The 18,106-nt window shown below is 36.5% G+C and overlaps 1 protein-coding gene across 1 annotated transcript; it reads right to left on the bottom strand.

The window, feature by feature from the left end:
- Positions 1 to 16,347: 16,347 nt before the first annotated feature.
- On the bottom strand, positions 16,348 to 17,094 carry LOC145894629 (uncharacterized). The gene has a single exon (XM_082983256.1). The coding sequence runs from the start codon at positions 17,092 to 17,094 to the stop codon at positions 16,348 to 16,350; it is 747 nt and encodes a 248-aa protein (XP_082839382.1).
- Between the last annotated feature and the right edge of the window lie 1,012 nt (positions 17,095 to 18,106).

The following is an 18,106-nucleotide window of genomic DNA, read 5'->3' as shown; positions in this document are numbered from 1 at the left end:
TCCCGAAATCGGATTCACAAATTTATGCAAAAGAAATTAAAGAATTGTCCCAGACGCAACGATTTTTGAATCTTCAATGTAAAAACAATACGAGAGCGTTTAAACAATAAATATTAAGAAACGGTAGAAAAATCAGGTGTTCCTGGGATAAGCGTGGACATGACAGTAATCTGCCCATGGTACGTACGTTATATTAAAATAGGAAAGAGATTGTCATTCCTGTGGAGTCATTTTCTGCAAAAGTCTTCCAGCAAACCGCGCAACCGTTGTATGAGTTCTTCGGCAAACTAAAAACGCTGATAATGGAAATGAAATATTTCCAGTTTCCATTTGCAGAAAGTTTTTCAAAGACCATTTGTTGCCAATACGTGCGCAATACAACCGGGTTTGGCGAACAAGGTTAGAGAAAAAATTTGTCAATCAATGAAAATGTTATGTACAACACATATATAGTTATTGAGATTTTAATCAGTTATTCCGACCGAAATATTTTGTGGAATTTTGTCCAATCACTGTGGAGTTTGGTGGAAGACGGGTTTGAAATTCGTCGACCAGATCATCAGGAACAACAGCTGTTATAATCGAGCTCCCAGTAAAGTTCCATCTCTGTGTATCATGGCTCCAACTTGTGTTATGTAGACTGTGTCTATGGTGGGAACCTCAGTACTTTATTTTCAAAAAAATGAAACAAATCCTAAAAATTTTACACTTACCGTCTTTGTGGGGTTGGTTTTTTGATTCTTGAATATTTCTGTCAATTTCCTGTAGTTGTCTTTCGTACTCTTCGTCTGTGTTTATTGTATTTGAACAAATAGTGAAAAAATTAGTAGGGATGCGCCGGATCCCAATGAACGGTTTCAACCAAATAGTACGGAGTTGAGATTTGTGTCCAAATAACAGTGTGTTTTGTTTTACGCCCATCCATACCCGGCGATGGAACATGGATGGAGATATAAAATATTACCATCTATAAAATTAAACGCTGGGTTTACCCTCAAGTGTCTGATTGTTTCTGGGTTCTACAGCAGGCTCTTCCTTTGTTTGATCACCTGTGAAAGCCAGACGTTCGTTTTCCGTTCCATTCACTACAATTTTTCATATTAACATTTTGAAAAGGATTATTTACATACATTGACAATTGCTTACATGGATGTGTGTGGTTGCGCGACCCACTTTCAACACACATCCTGCAAAAGATTCCCAGGCAATCTCTGTACCACCGGCATGCAATGCAAAATCCTGATAACCCAAATTGTAAAATAGTGTCCATATTTCATGCCATGATAAACTCACTCAAAAAAAAATACTTTAAAGCTTTTTCTCCTTATTGTTTTACAATCCCATTAACGTCATAAATTATACTGGGTTTTTACTTTGTCTGGTAATTCACTCTTACTTACTGTAACAACGACAACGGTTCAGACACATATCGATGGCAAAATAACTGTCAGCGGTTTGAAAAATTATACGTCTTAATTCTGCACAGTTGTGACGGCAGAAATTTGCCTAAAAAGAGTTCATCATTTCAAAAATTGGGTATTAAAAATGCTTTAACGGGACTGAGATAAATTGGTCAGAGACTGTATTTTGTCATATATGGTATTGTAGCATCCAATACGTCATTTAGTACACCGTTAGAGAATCAAAAGGCAACATATATTTGTCTTTTTCGCTCCTTCTCGCCCAAGATCACTGCAAAAGATAAATTCAGCTGCAAGTCAGCAGCAAGTCACTGTCGGATTGTCCAATTTGGGAGTTTTCATATATCAGATGATGAACTAAAAGTCATTACTTATCTGTGGTAATTCTTTTACTGTAGCACATACACGTGAAGTAACCATTCACTCCAATCACCGCCTCCTATTAACGCCATATCGGGCTGTTCAGTTATACGCTTTGTTCCTACGTGCTGGGTATTTGGTTTAAATAAGCGGGTTGTACACCTTCACCCTTTAATCACAATTAAAATTGGTTTGGATGTTTTGCAGTAATTTATACTCTGTTGACATTTCAAACTTTATTTTCTTCCTCCCTTTTACACAAATTTTAAACGGTTTCATGAAAACATCACAATCAAGCATCATGCACATACCAAGTCTTTAACAAAACTCTTAAGAATATGAAATACGAGCTTAAATGTTTGTCCATATACGTCAGAAACCAACTCAAAATGGAGCCTTTGATCAAGGTTCCATTCATTTATTGAGACTCGCTAAACCACCAACGTCACAAAATCTTTGTTTTGTTGCATGGTGTGTTGACCTTGAAGGTTAATCGGGACCACGATCGCAGTACTTACACAAACACCAGGTTTTCAAGCAACAGGTGTACGCTTTTGTTGGTGTTAATTATGTAACTAACTATAGGTTAAACACTTGCACTGTTTCTGGCGATTGAGTGAATTGCTATTTATAACGCAAATATCGTTTATTTCCTATTTAATCAAAAGTACCGTACAAAAGCATTACGGAACATTAAAGGCTCCGCAAATCACGTACTTAACAGGTACACAATTCTTTAAAGCGTGTAATTAGCTGCGCTTGCGCGGCAACAACCCCAGGTAAACATTGGTCCCTGTGTTTTGTTGTGCGTTTTAAGCGGATACGTTTGCAAAAAAATTGAAAAATAATCTGGATGATGTGGTTCACTGTTGTCCCTGCAGTAAAATTAAAATGTAATTTACTTTTATTTGTACTTACAAACAATTATGTAGAATGCATTTTGTTTCATATTGCATTACCGGAAATTAGAATAGAAAACACAAAAATTAAACATGAAACAGATGCTTTTTCGGTAACAACAAATACCAACACTGTCTACTTGTGCATGTTACCAGTGCAGAAGCTGACTGTAGCGGTGATCTAGCTTTTAAACTAGCATGCACAAAATTTCTTCTTCACTTTTCTTACCAAGACACTATGATGTAACTGTATATAACAAAATTAATTTGGTCTTCATACATTTGTCTCAAATTCTTTACAAATTTCCTTGGAATACTATAATTACAACAACTTAAAAGTTTATTACTACAGATGTGCCAAAACGAAGAACGTCCAAATCCGACTCCGACGAGTATCTATATTCGCTATCTGTTCAAATTCGAACCGGATCCGAATACCTTAAGATATCATAATTTTGCAATTTTTCGTATAAAACCTTTACTGCTTATAGCGGTCGTTATTTTCGCAGTAGCGGCACAAATACAACTTTAGTTTTGATGGATAAAAGGACTGTTGCTGAATATTCCCGGTATGAAATTTACGTCTCTAACCCGTAAGCCAGGCACCTTTTGTTCGCTTACTTTTATGCTTTTAAAGGAATTGCCGCTTTCCTTTTTGATCCTTCATTTATGACAACAGAGTAATGTCACATGCTTTCACACTATAAGGCAGGGTCGCCGCACTGCCTGGGTTACTTGGCGATTACAGCTATTATTTTGCAATCAAAATTTGCCTTTTCTGACTTCGATCCAGTTTTATCTCCAGTTTATTGAGGTCAAGGAATAAACTTGGAACGGCGACCGTTTGTAATGCAGTCATGTAAATTATTTGTTACCGATCCAGGATTTTTGTTTTGTCATGATTTTTACAGAAAAGATGACAAAAGAGATTGCAAGACGTCAGTAGACAAACCCTTTTATGTTATTTGGCGAAGTTTTTGTGTTATTGCATTGCAGCCAAGATGGCAAACCAAAGTTGTACGCTGCAAAGTTGTATCTTCTTGATGGAAAATTTATTTAGTAAAACACAAAAACCCGCACACTAAAGGCAAACGTATAGGTTATAATTGAACGTTTCTGCCATAATAAGATTTCTTTTTTGTGATGTAGTTTATTTTTACAACTTACAAGAAATATGTTCCAACGTTAAAACGCTGCACTTAACCGAGCACAGCATAGCAAGAAGCAACATGGTTTTACACAACAACATCGCCTTCTTTTTCTTCTCGTAACCACAAGAGAAACCTCGCACAGCGCTGCAATGCCGACGTAGGGGAATCACCCATGACAAAAGTAAAGTACATTGGTTGACACTAAGTTATGATTCCCCTCGTTTTGTCAACACAGTGTTTGTCCAATCTTTATTTCTAGCACCATTTTTACAAATAGAAACCATTACATATAGGACCTATATCACATTTTATGAAGTATTTGTCTGAGATCCTTGTCCTAGAAATATGTAACATGTTTTGTTTATTTATTTATTTACTATTTTAATCATTGCGGAGACAGCAAAAAGTTTTGTGTTTTTGTGATTTTACTTGGATTTCATTGAACTATAACGCATCATTATGCAGAAATACAAGTTATGAACGTATCAGTGTCATGCAATCTTTAGGTTTTACAATTAAGAAAAAGTTTCATGGAATGTTTACGTTTAACACCACGAGCGGAATAGCCTTCGAAATGCAAGTCAAGCATAGCTTTCTGACCAGCCTTTAAAATTTTACGAATAGCACAAAAAGCACAACAGCATATGAAAACGTTCAACTGCAGTGTAAAGCCACTAAAACATGTTTTCAGATATTTTCACTTTTAATGTCACCTTAAAAAAGAAGATGCTTAAATATGTGGATGCAAAATATTAAAATGTGTCGCAATGGACACTATTGTTTTCATGGACTGGTCGTTATGACATCCATGGCATCGTTAGAATCACTGCATAGAGTCGATTTCAATCGGGACCTTCAAGTTCTTTCAGCACTCCTTGTTGAACTGCAAGTTTAACTTGAAGGATTATTTTTGTGCGGATCTTTACTAATGTGAAAATTACCTGGTCTTCTTTCTTCGGGCTTCACAGAATCCCACATTTTTTTCGCATATTTCATTCCATCTGCAGGTCCTTCGTAACGCATAAAAGGTTTTCCAACCAATGTCCCTTCTTTTGACACGGCTGGCGTTTCAATGACTATAGAAGCTTTACCTGCCAATATGTACTGGATGTTTGAAATGATTTCATTATGAGGGGAATTTCGCAGACAAACTAAACCACGTGTTTCTTATGATTATAAAACTTTTTTAATACTAAGGCTACATCAGGAACCTTACTGCAAAGTACATGTACACTTAAACAAAATATAACTAAAAAACACCTAGGAACACACTGAAAGCAAGTTATGCAAACAAAAAAATAACCGTAGTTGGGTAGCACCAGCTGTCGGTAGAACCAATGTACGCTTCGTTAAATAAATGCTCGTAATGGGCTTTTCCACGAAAACGACAACGCAACCTCGTTGTGGTTTTACCATATTGTTATTCCAAGTTGTCTTTTATGTTTTTACCAAATATGAACACTTACCTACACAAGCATGAATAACGAGTTACCGTATTGTAATTTTTTTTTTACTTCAGGTAATTAAAGAGAAACTGTGGATTTCCTGTTTACCCATTTTCAAGGTCAGCTTCTGAAGCTCCAGTTCCAATTTCCTCTCCTCTTTAAGGGCGTCATCCCGATCCTGCAGGGCTTTATTATATCTCTCCTGCGTTAGTTTCTCTTGTTGAAGTCTCTCTCGTTCAAGTTTTTCTTGCTGAAGTTTACTCTCATTGCTACCCATCTTTAAACTTAATACTGGTAGGTTAAACTTTAATCTTAAACGAAGAAAAATATATTAGACGTTGAAATATAAGATGGAAAGAAAAAAAACAAATCTAAGAATCCAACAACATATTTAACGTAAACAACAAAATACAAAAGGTTCTCTGCATTTTCCGTGAATTATAATTTGTTACTTCTTTCACACATGACTGACACAAAAGAGTCTATTCTAAAATCTCTTGTTTCAGAATCAAGAAACGATTGATTGAAATCTCAAGTATGATCAGATTATAAACACAAATTAAACATAGCACTTTAGCACTTAAGTTGTTTCATAAAAAAAATCATTTTTTGATTAAGGCTGTGGAGTAGGTTATCTGATTGGCCTCTTCTTTTAACACAGACAGTGATGCAGTAATTTCCCTTCTCCATTGTCCTTCTATTTTTCCATTCTTCATGTACTCCGGTCCTCTCGCCTCCAGTTCGGCTACATCTGAAATAATAACATATCTTACATAACGAAAAGTCTCTTCAATTGCTTTGTTACAAACCTTCCCTCTTTTCATTTATCTGTAGTTGAAGTTGGTGAGATCGCTTTTTAATCTTAAGAGTTTCTTTATCTAAATTTCTGATTTTTTCCTCAATATTGTTGCTCATTTTAGTCACCTACTGGAACAAGTTTCACTATTTAACCTACAGATACAAAATAAAATAAATGTGAGGCCAGATTTTAATTATTGTGCCACAATGGAACTCACAAATCCTTGTAAAAAAACTGAAAAATTATTGTTTCTGTACGTGAAAACATTAAACGAGCATTCAAATACAAAATATTAACCAACGGTAGAACAAAGTCAACAAACACAAGAATGGAGAGCAAGTTATCTGCTCGGTGTAAGATTATAAGGTTCTCCTAAATATTTGGGAAATTTTTGACCAGTCGGCTTACTTTCACCACTAACCACAAACGGTTATGGTTGACAGCGATTGAGAAACATATTATTCAATAATGCAAATGTTACACATAACACACATACATATATACACACGCACACACATATAGTTGCTTGGTCTATGTGCGATTTTAATCACTATTTTCGTCCCCGAGATATTTTTTTGAAGTCTGTCCGATCACTGTAAAGTTTGATGGAAGACGGATTTGATAATGCTCGGCCATATCATCAGGAACAACAGCTGTTATAGTAGAGCTTCCTGTAACGGTTCCATCTCTGTGTATCATGGGTCCAACTTCTGTTATGTGGACTTTGTCTACAACGAAAAACTCATTGATTTCAAAGTACTTAAACTGAAAACAAATTCCTAAATTATTGCAAACGCTTACCGTCTTTGCGAGGTTGGTTTTTTGCTTCTTCAAGTTCTCGGTTAACTTTCTGCAGTTCTCTTTTGCGGCTTTCGTCTGTATTAATTGCTTTTAAGTAAGAAAAGTGACCCTAATAATACTGATTTGCCAATGGTACGGGATTGAAAAATGTTTTCAAATAACGCTTCGTTTAGCGCATGTCAACAATCATATATAAATATGGTAATGTGATATTGTCATGACTCATGAGGTTCGCTGAAGACAAGGCAGGATCTCCCCATCATTTGGATTACATGTGTATGCTTACCTTCTAGCGTCTTATTGCTTTGGGGTTCCGTTTGTATTGACCCATTCTTCTTTTGGTCAACTGAGGAAGCCAAAGGTTTTCTTTCCCCTGCATTAGCTAAAAATTTTGATGCTAAATGTGAAAGTTTGACTTGATGAAAGACCCAACATTGCCAAATAAAAATAGGACTTTGTAGCACCAACAAAAACACAATCACTTTTCTTAAATACATCGACAACTGCTTACATGGATGTGTGTGGTTTTGTGAGCACCTTTCAACACACATCCTGCAAAAGTTTTCCAAACAATCTTTGTACCTCCAAATGGTCTCCATATATTATATTTTATTAAAATTAATTTATACCATTGGGCTGAAACAAAAGTACTTAATTTGTAGTTAAATTTTACAAACTTTTCAACGTTAGATGAAAAGAGTTTTTTGTCACTTATCCTGAAGAAAAATTTGTAGTAAATCCTATTTGAACAATTCTTTGCCTGGTAATTCACTTTTACTTACCGCAACAACGACAACAGTTGAGCAAGATATCCATTTCACAATCCGTTCAAAAAGAGAAATTAACATGCACGAAATGAAACAATAAATTATCTGGCGTACTGGTGGTTTAAAACTATAAACATGTTTTTTTAAAACCAACAAAATCAAACATTAACATTTCTTTCGTCATTTCGAAGCACCTCCACAAATTAAATGCAACTTGATGAAAAAAAAAAATAATTTTACTGTTGCATGTTACCAACTATTAACAACGCTGCATCTTACGACTCATAATCAACATAAACAAACTTCTAGTCAAATGACTTTTGTGCATTAATTTTTGCCCACAATAACGTAATTTTACAAAACTTGGAGATTTTAAGCATTAATAACGATTTGCCAAATTGCAAAACATTATAAAGTCAACGCGTACATGGCCATATGAGATGTCGTGCTTTATACTACAAGGACTGCCACTGTCGAAGTGGGAAATTAATATAACACATCACAAGCATCGTTATCAACAGGAAAATGTTATTTCTTTCCCTCGCTACGAACACAAGCTCGTAGGTTTTATGCTTTGTTTCTTTAATTTAAAATGGTACAACAAAAACATATTTAACAAAACTGTTTGGCAAAAACGAGCTTAAATGTTTGTATATACGCAAGTTATTGAACCTACTCAAATTGGAAACTTTCAACAACTTTCTTTTTATTTACTGGCTTTATAAATCTTTCCAATCCAAACAAGTAATCCAGAAGGAAAATTTTAAACTGGATTTTGATTAAATAATACTTTGTCAGTAATACACTTTCATCTTCCGCAAAAACTTAAAATAAAAACAACTTTAGAAAATATTCTTAAAGACGAAGAAATAAAATATCCCACAATGACTGCACGATTACACAAGCTGGAAATGAACGAAGCTATGAAACTGAGCTGGGTTTGCTCCGTTCACCCAGTTAAGAGCGTTGAAGCGCAGCAAGACGAAAAAGGGTAGATCTACGACTTTCTCGCGACCGTTAATTACGATTTCTTGACAACAAATGAACATATATCGAGAAAGCCTAATCTGTGGTTTTCAAAAGCCGTTAAACTTTTTGTAAACCAAACAGTGGCCAAAGGCAAGAAGTTCGAATCATTGAAGCTTTGAATCTCTCAGACTAATATTGCCTGCCACTAATAGGCATGACTATATTTTGACGATGCAAAACTGCACAAACGTCAATAGGTTTGTAGACATACTATGAACGTATCTGTATAAGGCATACGACGTGAAAACTAAGTTTTATTTCAAAAAATGCATTTCACACAATCGAATTGTCAAACACATATTGAGTTGATAAATGCTGCTACCTAATATAACCTTTCTGGTCACCCAATAAAATGATGTCTCGTACAACAAGCCACCAAACGTTGGTAAACCTTGGGTTCAGTATAATGTTGACTTCCTAGACGTTAAGAACAAAAAAACTCATCAGACATAACATGAATATTATTGTGACGTTGCACTAAAGCTTAATAGAACATCCGTCAACAATGGCTTGGTTTACGTCTGAATATTAGCATGGCATTGAAAGTTATCGTATTGCTTCAGTACGCCAACGTGTTGGTAACACGACGTGAATGTTACGAATATTCAATAAAAACTTCTTAGCACATAACACACATTAATGGAGTCTCCGGGTTTTGGAAAACATTTACCTTCATGAAGGTTTATTGCGCAAACGACAACGAAATTACACAAAACCTAGGCTCTGGACGATTTTTGAAGATACGCCATTAACCTTTCGCTTTGTTTACAAAAGAGGGGAGGTCACAGGTTTAATGCCTTAAACTTTTGGTAGAATGTTTGCTCAACCAACGCCGAAGTACTTACATGCTAATTTACCGACCCTTTACCCAATGAGTCGCTTTCAGGAAATAGTCACGGATGGTACTGGAGTTATTCGAGAGACAATAAAGAGCAAAAATCTCAAGTGCACAAAAACATCCTTTGATACAAAAGCACACACCTTGCAGTTGGACACGACGTTTTTGGCACTTGCTTGACAACAAACGAATAAATTTCTTAAAAGGCCAAGAGGTCTTATAAGATTTTAAACTTGTTGACAACATAATTTTGGCGAAAAGTAACCAATGATTGGGTCGAAAATCTCTCTTGCTTCTGCTGGCTGCCACCTCCACTGTTAGTTATGAAGATATATTGACACGACGAAGAAAGGGTTTATCACAGCGAATGCATTTCACACAATCGAATTGTCAAACAAATATTTAGTTGATAAATGCTGCTACCTTATATAACCTTTCTGGTCACCCAATAATATGATGTCTCGTACAAGAAGCCACCAAACGTTGATAAACCTTGGGTTCAGCAATTTTGTTTCACGAGCCAACAAACAGTGTTAATCATGGAATACGCGGAGACTACGCTTATTTGGTGCTAAGTAAAAGTTAAATCTACTCTACGGCGATGCTTGTCAAAAAAGACTTTAAAATCTGTATTTAATCAATACACATATGAAGCGCTTTGTAAGCATAGAAAATTTTGTCAATGCTTATTTACGTCTTCGTGTTGGTAAACGCAATGCAAACGTCCTCCGTATTTTGTATGTCAGATACGGTTTCTAAACAGATGGCTTATACTCAATATTATGATTATGTAAAAGTCAACTTTCACATAATCATAATATTGAGTATAAGCCATCTGTAAAAATATAAAGAACAAATATACCCCAACGAACATACCATGAATTGTAATGTTGCACTGAAACGTATTTAAACATTCAACAAAATTCAATAGCTTTGTAAAACGTCTGAATATGCAGAGCAGGAGGTTATTCGTCCACACAGGAAGATTTTTTATTGCTTGCATGCGTCTTCGTGTTGGTATAGTAATATAAATGTTGCGAAAATCTATAAAAACGTCTTTGGCACAGGTCACACATAACATGAGTCTCCGAATTGTCGAAAATATTTACCTCAAGAAGGTTTTATTGCCCAAACGACAACGACGCTACACAAAAACCTAGGCACTGAGCGATTTTTAAAGGTACGCCATTAAAACCTTTCGCTTCGTTTACAAAAGAGGCGAGGTTGCGAATTTATTGCTTAAAAGTTTGGGAAGTATGTTTGCTCAACCAACGCCGATCTGCTGGAAGTAACTTGCATGTAAATTTTAGCAAATATTTCGGCAATTGCTGCGGAAAGAACAACCTTTCACCCATTAAGTTGCTTTTGGGGAATAGTCACAAATAGTCTAGAGTTTGGGACACATGTAAGAATAAAAGTCTGAAATGCATTAAAACTTCCATTGCAAAAACGCACAATGTATTCTAAAAAGAAACGATGATTTTTACGTTTGCTTGACAAATGAGTGATTTCATAAGCTGATAAACTTCTTGTCAACAAAGCATTGGCCAAAGGCAAGCGGGGAATCTCTCTGACTACTATTGTCTGCAACCTTCTTTCGTTCTCCAATCCGATTTCTAAACAGATGTTTTTTATCCAATATTATGTGCAATCGCCACCCAAATAAGAAAGTTTAGTTTCGAACACAACCACGTAACTGACGCTTTGCGGCGTGTTTTAGTCACGTGACACTAATTGGTTTTCTTGCTTTAAATGCCGACTTTTTAGAAGGCGCTGGTTTAGAAGCTGCTTTAAGGCCGTACTGCAGATAAGTGCGTTTGTGCTGTGTTGAAGGTTGTTACAAATGTTGATGAGGAGTTATGTTACTTTTGTACAAAAACCTTGCGGTTATGCCTACAAACCACATCAATCAAATCAACAAGTGGAAAGTATGAGTGCAGACAGCGGCAAATGAGCTGCACACCACAGCTTCCAGTGAAAAAGCTGCGGTTACATTATGATTATCTGAAAGATTACTTCTTGGGAACAGATGAAAGATGGCAGAGAAAACAAGCACTTATCGGCCATAACAGGAATGTTATCGTAATGTTGCAACAAAGCGCATTGCAACATCCAACAAAATTTAATGGCTTGATGTACGTCTGAACATGTAGGAATAGGCACGCCAACATAGAAAGTTTTCTTATTGCTTGGCTATGCCTTCGTGTTGGTATCGTAAATGTCACGTAAATCGATAAATCTTTCTTTGGCACAAGACACACATTAAATGAGTCTCCAGGTTGTGGAAAACATTTACCTTCATGGCGTTTTTATTGCCCACGCTACAACGAAGTTTCACAAAACCAGGCTCTGAACGATTTTTCAAGGTACGTTTTTTGTTTACAAAAGAGGCGAGGCCACGTGTTTATTGCTTTAAAAGTTTGGTTATCCCACGCCGATGTGCTGGAAGTAACTTGTATGTAAATTTCACGTCCTTTTTATCAATTGCTGCAGAAAAACATGTTTTTAATCTGTTACCCATTAAGTTGTAAATCCATGCATGTGCTATTTACTTTTTGGTGTCCAAGTAATTTCTCTTATTGTCGCACAATGTGCCTTTGTTTTGTTGCACGATGTGTTGCCCTCGAAGGTCAATCGGGCCACGATCGCAGTAATTCCACAAATGCCTGGTGTTCAAGCAACAGGTGTACGATGGTGTGCCACTGTTTTTTTGCGGGTTGCCGTTGCAGTAAATGCAATTTACTTTTAAGTTACATATACGCATAAAATGTGGAATGTATTTTGTTTTACATTGCATTACCGGAAATGCTTTTTGGTGTACTTGTGTATGTCACCAGTGCAAAAGGTGACTAGCGCTGGTCTAGCTTTTGAAACTAGCAGGCACAAAATTTCTAATACACTTATCAAGACACAATACTTTTTTTTTTCTTGGAAGTAACTAAAGTTTCTGAGATGTTTCTCTATACGTTCTACACGTCTGTCCATTGTTTGTCTGAAAACAATGCGACAAATAAAACCTACAAAAACCACAATTAATAAGCTCATAACTAAAGATGGACTAAAACAGAAAAGATTTGGATTCCTGAATACTTTTATTCGCTAGGTAATCGTGAATTCCAATTTTTGTCTTTGGTGTGATTACTTTTAATTGTCTGCCAACCGTAGCTGTTTGTATAGTTTTAAAGTTAATCCGTAAACCAGGCATCCGACGTTTTTTGTGCTGAAGTTGTTGGATTGAAGGTTCGAAGCCGTTGGAAAATTCATTTCTTATTGTATCGGGTAATCCCAAACTTCATCAAAAGTATTTTTTGATTTAATTTTGTTATTCCATTTGCAAAACCAGAACAGCTCATTTGTAGCTGGCGTTTTAAGCTTTTGCAGTGATAAACACAAGATAGCGGAAAATTACTCAACCAGAACATATTAAAGTTCCTTACAAGTACAAGTTTGTTGCAAGATATTTGTAGTGGTGTTCCTCTGGCACAAGAAAATATTAATGTTTATATCTTGCGAATTTTATTTAGTTTGCATTTGGATTTCATCACGGTTATATGTAACCGCTAGTCCTTTCATGAAGGTCAACTGCAGACTTAGTGGCCACGTAGACGTTGTAGATAACTACAGGGCTCCCGCTAGTGGGCAATACAGAGTAACTACAGCAACTCAACATTTTATCAAGCGAAACCTTTGCTAAGTGCGAACACGGAATAGTACTTTTGCCTTTCTGCTTGCTTTAAATATACAATAGATTTGACTGATTTGACTCCATCCCTCTCACGTAACTATTAGATAGTTGCCTCTGGTCATCTTAGGTGAAACTGCAGGCATGGAATCATTTCCATTCCTTTCTGATATTGCTCACATCAAATTATCAGGAGTATGTCGTTGGAAAAGCAGCATATATTTAGTGGTGGCCGTTAACTGAAAACAATGCCACAAACATAATCTACAATTACCACAATTCATAAGCCTATCACCAAAAATGGATTAAAACAGAAAATATTTCTTTATTGACTAGATATTCGAGAATCCGAATTTTTTTCTTTGGTGTGGTTACTTTTAATTGTCTTGCAACCGTAGATGTTTACATAGTTTAAAGTTAATCTGCAAACCAGGTACCAGATGTTTTTTGTTTTGTAGTTTTGGATTAAAATAAATTTGTTCTCATATATATCGGGTATCTCCAAACTTAATTTTGCAACTCCACTTACAACACCACACCAGTTTGTGTGAAGTTGACTTCTAAGATTTTGCAGTGATAAACACAAGATAGCGGAATATTACGCAACCACAACAGATTAGCGTTGCTTACATTTGATAAAGTTGGTTGCAAGATACTTATGGTGGTGCTCCTCTGGCACAAGAAAATAGTAATTTTCATATCTTGCACATTTTATTTAGTTTGCATTTGGGTTTTGTCACGGTTACGGTTAGATGTAACCTCTAGTCCTTTAATGAAGGTCAACTGCAGGCCTGGCGACGTAAACGTTGTAGATAACTGTGGGGGATCCCGCTAGTGGGCAATACGGAGCAAGTACAGTAACTTCACTTTCTATTAATTGAAAACTCTGTCAGGTGCGAACACAGAATAGCATTTGTGCATTTCTGCTTGCTTTAAATATACAATAGAATCGACTCCCTCTCACCTGTCATCTGTTTAATGTAACTATTAGATCCTGCATTCCTGTTGTACGCATAGCTGAAACCAATAATTTACGCATAAGGGTGGCAATCCAGTAGTCTGGTTTTTATCAAAAGCAAAACTTCTTTTGGGAGAAATTTCGAGCAGGACATTGTTTTTTGAAAACTCTTTATTAATTGAATGACGTTCAGAAAGTATTCAAAGAAAAAGGGAGAAACGCTCCTTCAAAAGAAGGCACAGGAATGTCTACGCACAAAACCACCAGGGTTACCCATGGAAAGCAAACAAGACGGTTTTGTTTCATCATCGTCTGAGAAGCCTTTTTGGAAATTGGGACGGTTTAACATTTAAAAAACATTCAATTTTATAAATATCATAATAAATTTTACACAAACCGAAAGAAAATTTACAGACAGAACGCAGTTAGTGAAGAAAACAGAAGCATTGAAGGCTGCAAAGCTTAGGCACAAGATAATAATTTACGCCGTTGTACGCGGTTGCTTTTTTATGAAAACCAAAACAGATATTGAATTGAATTTGTAAAAATTCGGCGTGTAATTGGTTCGTGTATTGAAACATGAATATTTTTCAAATTTTACTGTTTATATTAAGTGGAGATTTGGTTATGATAACATCTACGGTGGCTTTCAAAACATTGTTGAACATGGGTGGAGTGTTAATTTTGTACGGACCGGAGCGGTACGACACAAAAAACACAAGTTGTACGAACAAAGAATCTTCTTAATTTTTCTTGTAGGTAATGAGTTGTAAAAGTGCCAGAGCTTCGTTGAAGTGATTTTAGTCGGGACTAGTAAGTTGTTTGTGCGCTGATGTGTGAACTGCAAGTTAAATATGAATGATGATTGTTTACGGGTATTTATGACCGTATAAATTACCTAAAGAAGGTTCTTCGGGCTTCACGGAGTCCCACAATTTTCTCGCATGTTGCGCTCCATTTGCAGATCCTTGGTAACTCATGTATGGTTTTCCAACCAATGTCCCTTTTTTTGACACGGCTGGCCTTTCAATGACAAGAACAGCTTTATCTGCGAACATGTACAGGAAGTTGGAAACGATTTGATTGTGAGGAACTTTACAGCAATCGAAAACCCATGTTATGAAAACATGCAAACAATTTCAAAAATGGGTGGTATTTTTCTGCTGTCCGATTGGTAAAGTTTTATTTAACAAATAAAGTTGAAAGAGTGCTTCCAGTAAGAATCATTGCTTTGAAACTAAAGTGCGCTTGATAAATAGTCGTAACGTTCTCAATTGGCTTAACCCAGCGGTGCACAACCTGCGGCCGTACGGCCGCATGCGGCCGCGGACGCTATTTTTTGCGGCCGTGCACATTTATATCAAAATGTATGCATTGGCGGCCGTCGTTGCTTCTGAAACTTGTTTTTCTAGCGGTCTCAAGAGTTAAGCTTTTAGTTAGGCCCATTTCCATTTCCGCGTCATACACATTCGTTCGCTGTAGCGAGTAGTAACTGGTGCAGCCACAGCAAACGAGACAAAGCGCAACAATATATATGGTGACGTCATAAAACATCAATAGTATATCGGTGAATTGTTATGTACGCATGTACAGTTGTCGAAAAGCTAAACAGTGGAATCGCTCAGTCATGTCGCTGAAACGTAAAAGGCTGTTAAAACAAGAGAAAAGGGCGTTTAATCCCAAATGGGAAGTGGATTATTTTATGATGGAGACGTGAACCTAGCGTGCAAGAACAAGGCAGTCATTGAATAATTCGACATTTCATTACATTGTAATATACATAATTTGGCAAATGTAAATAATAAATAGTGCACATTTTTCAGGTATGGAATCATTTCCATTCCTTTCTTATAATGCTCACGTCAACTTGTCGTAATTATCAGGAGTATATCGTTGGAAAAGCAGTATATTCAGTGGCGGCCGTTAGCACACAGTAGTGTGTGTGTTGCGGCCGGCAATAGTAAAAAGGTTGTGCACCTATGGCTTAACCGGAAAAAAGGCAACATGGCCGTTTTTTATTCTAATATGTATCACCTAATATAAACTTGGAACTACATGAATTTAAACCAAGAATTAACATATTGTTATATATCTATCATAATTCCTTTATACATAGCCATTTTGTATCTCGTGAATATTGTGACCAATGTGATCAGATAGTTTGGAGATAGCTAACTTTTAGTATTTCATTTGGAACCTAAGGTAATAAAAGAGAACTGTGGATTTCCTGTTTACCCAGTTTCAAGGTCAATTCCTGAAGCTCTAATTCAAATTTCCTCTTCTCTGCAATCGCGTCATCACGATCCTGCAAGGCTTTATCATATCTCTCCTGGGTTCGTCTCTCCCGTTCAAGTCTCTCCCGTTCAAGTCTCTCCCGTTCAAGTCTCTCCCGTTCAAGTTTCTCCCGTTCAAGTCTCTCCCGTTCAAGTTTCTCCCGTTCAAGTCTCTCCCGTTCAAGTCTCTCCCGTTCAAGTTTCTCCCGTTCAAGTCTCTCCCGTTCAAGTCTCTCCCGTTCAAGTCTCTCCCGTTCAAGTCTCTCCCGTTCAAGTCTCTCCCGTTCAAGTCTCTCCCGTTCAAGTTTCTCCCGTTCAAGTCTCTCCCGTTCAAGTCTCTCCCGTTCAAGTTTCTCCCGTTCAAGTCTCTCCCGTTCAAGTTTCTCCCGTTCAAGTCTCTCCCGTTCAAGTCTCTCCCGTTCAAGTCTCTCCCGTTCAAGTCTCTCCCGTTCAAGTTTCTCCCGTTCAAGTTTCTCCCGTTCAAGTCTCTCCCGTTCAAGTCTCTCCCGTTCAAGTCTCTCCCGTTCAAGTTTCTCCCGTTCAAGTCTCTCCCGTTCAAGTCTCTCCCGTTCAAGTTTCTCCCGTTCAAGTCTCTCCCGTTCAAGTCTCTCCCGTTCAAGTTTCTCCCGTTCAAGTTTTTCTTGATGAAGTTTACTTTCATTGCCGCCCATTTTTAAACTTAATAATACTCCATTATAAAATCTATAATGAAAGTTTAAAAGTTTACGTATAAAAAGATATTAGATGATAAAACGCAAAATAGAAAGGGAAAAATAACAAAGAATTCAATGATACATTTCAAACAAAATAGAAAAACAAAATTATCTATATTTGCAGTAAACTTTGAAGTAAACAGTTTGTTATTTCTTTCACAAGCACTTACGGAATAACCTGTTCTATGACATCTTGTTCTGGAAAATTAATAAACGAACGAATAAAATGCAAAAATAGTTTGTAATAAATGATCCGTTGATATAAAATAGTTAACCTTAAACTACTTGATTAACGCAACAAAGTATCAAATATTAACAAACGATCCACCATTTAAGTTGTTTCATGAGAATTTTTTTTTTATTGACAATACAGCTGTAGAGCAATTTGTCTGATTGGCATCTTCCTTTAGCACAGAGTTTGGTGCATCGATTTTCTTTATCCATAGTCCTTCTATCCTCCCATCCTCAAAGTACTGTGGTCCGCTCTCCTCCAGTTTGGCTAGATCTAAAATGAAAACACATGTCTTACATCTCCATAAGACCATGTAGTCGCTTTGCTACATACCGGCCTTTTTTTTATTTATCTGTAGTTGAAGCTCGAAAGATTGGTCTTTGATCTTAAGGGTTTCCTCTTTTAGATCTCTGATTTTGTCCTCAACAATATTCTTGTTCATTTTAGTCACCTACTGTAACAAGTTTGCCTACTTCATCTACAGATACAAAAAAATTAATGATTTCAATTATTGTTCAACACATAAATTTTTGTAAACGCAGTGAATAATTATCGGTTCAATGTGAAAACAATACACGAGCATTCCAAAATATTAACAAACGAAAAGAAAAACATTCGTAGATACATAGTTTTTCAGTCTACGTGCGATTTTAATCAGTTTTTCTGTTCCCAAGATATTTTTTCGAATTCCGCCCGATTACGTTAGAGTTTGGTGGAAGACGGGCTTGAAATTCCTCA

Source organism: Ascidia mentula, chromosome 3 (assembly GCF_947561715.1).
Source record: "Ascidia mentula chromosome 3, kaAscMent1.1, whole genome shotgun sequence".
Classification (NCBI taxonomy): Eukaryota; Metazoa; Chordata; class Ascidiacea; order Phlebobranchia; family Ascidiidae; genus Ascidia; species Ascidia mentula.
The sequence above is the reverse complement of the archived record's forward strand: the minus strand, read 5'-3'. Positions and strand labels throughout refer to the sequence as shown.

Excerpts from the sequence above, each read along its gene's own strand:
- LOC145894629 (XM_082983256.1), bottom strand. The coding sequence starts at position 17,094 with ATGGGCGGCAATGAAAGTAAACTTCATCAAGAAAAACTTGAACGGGAG.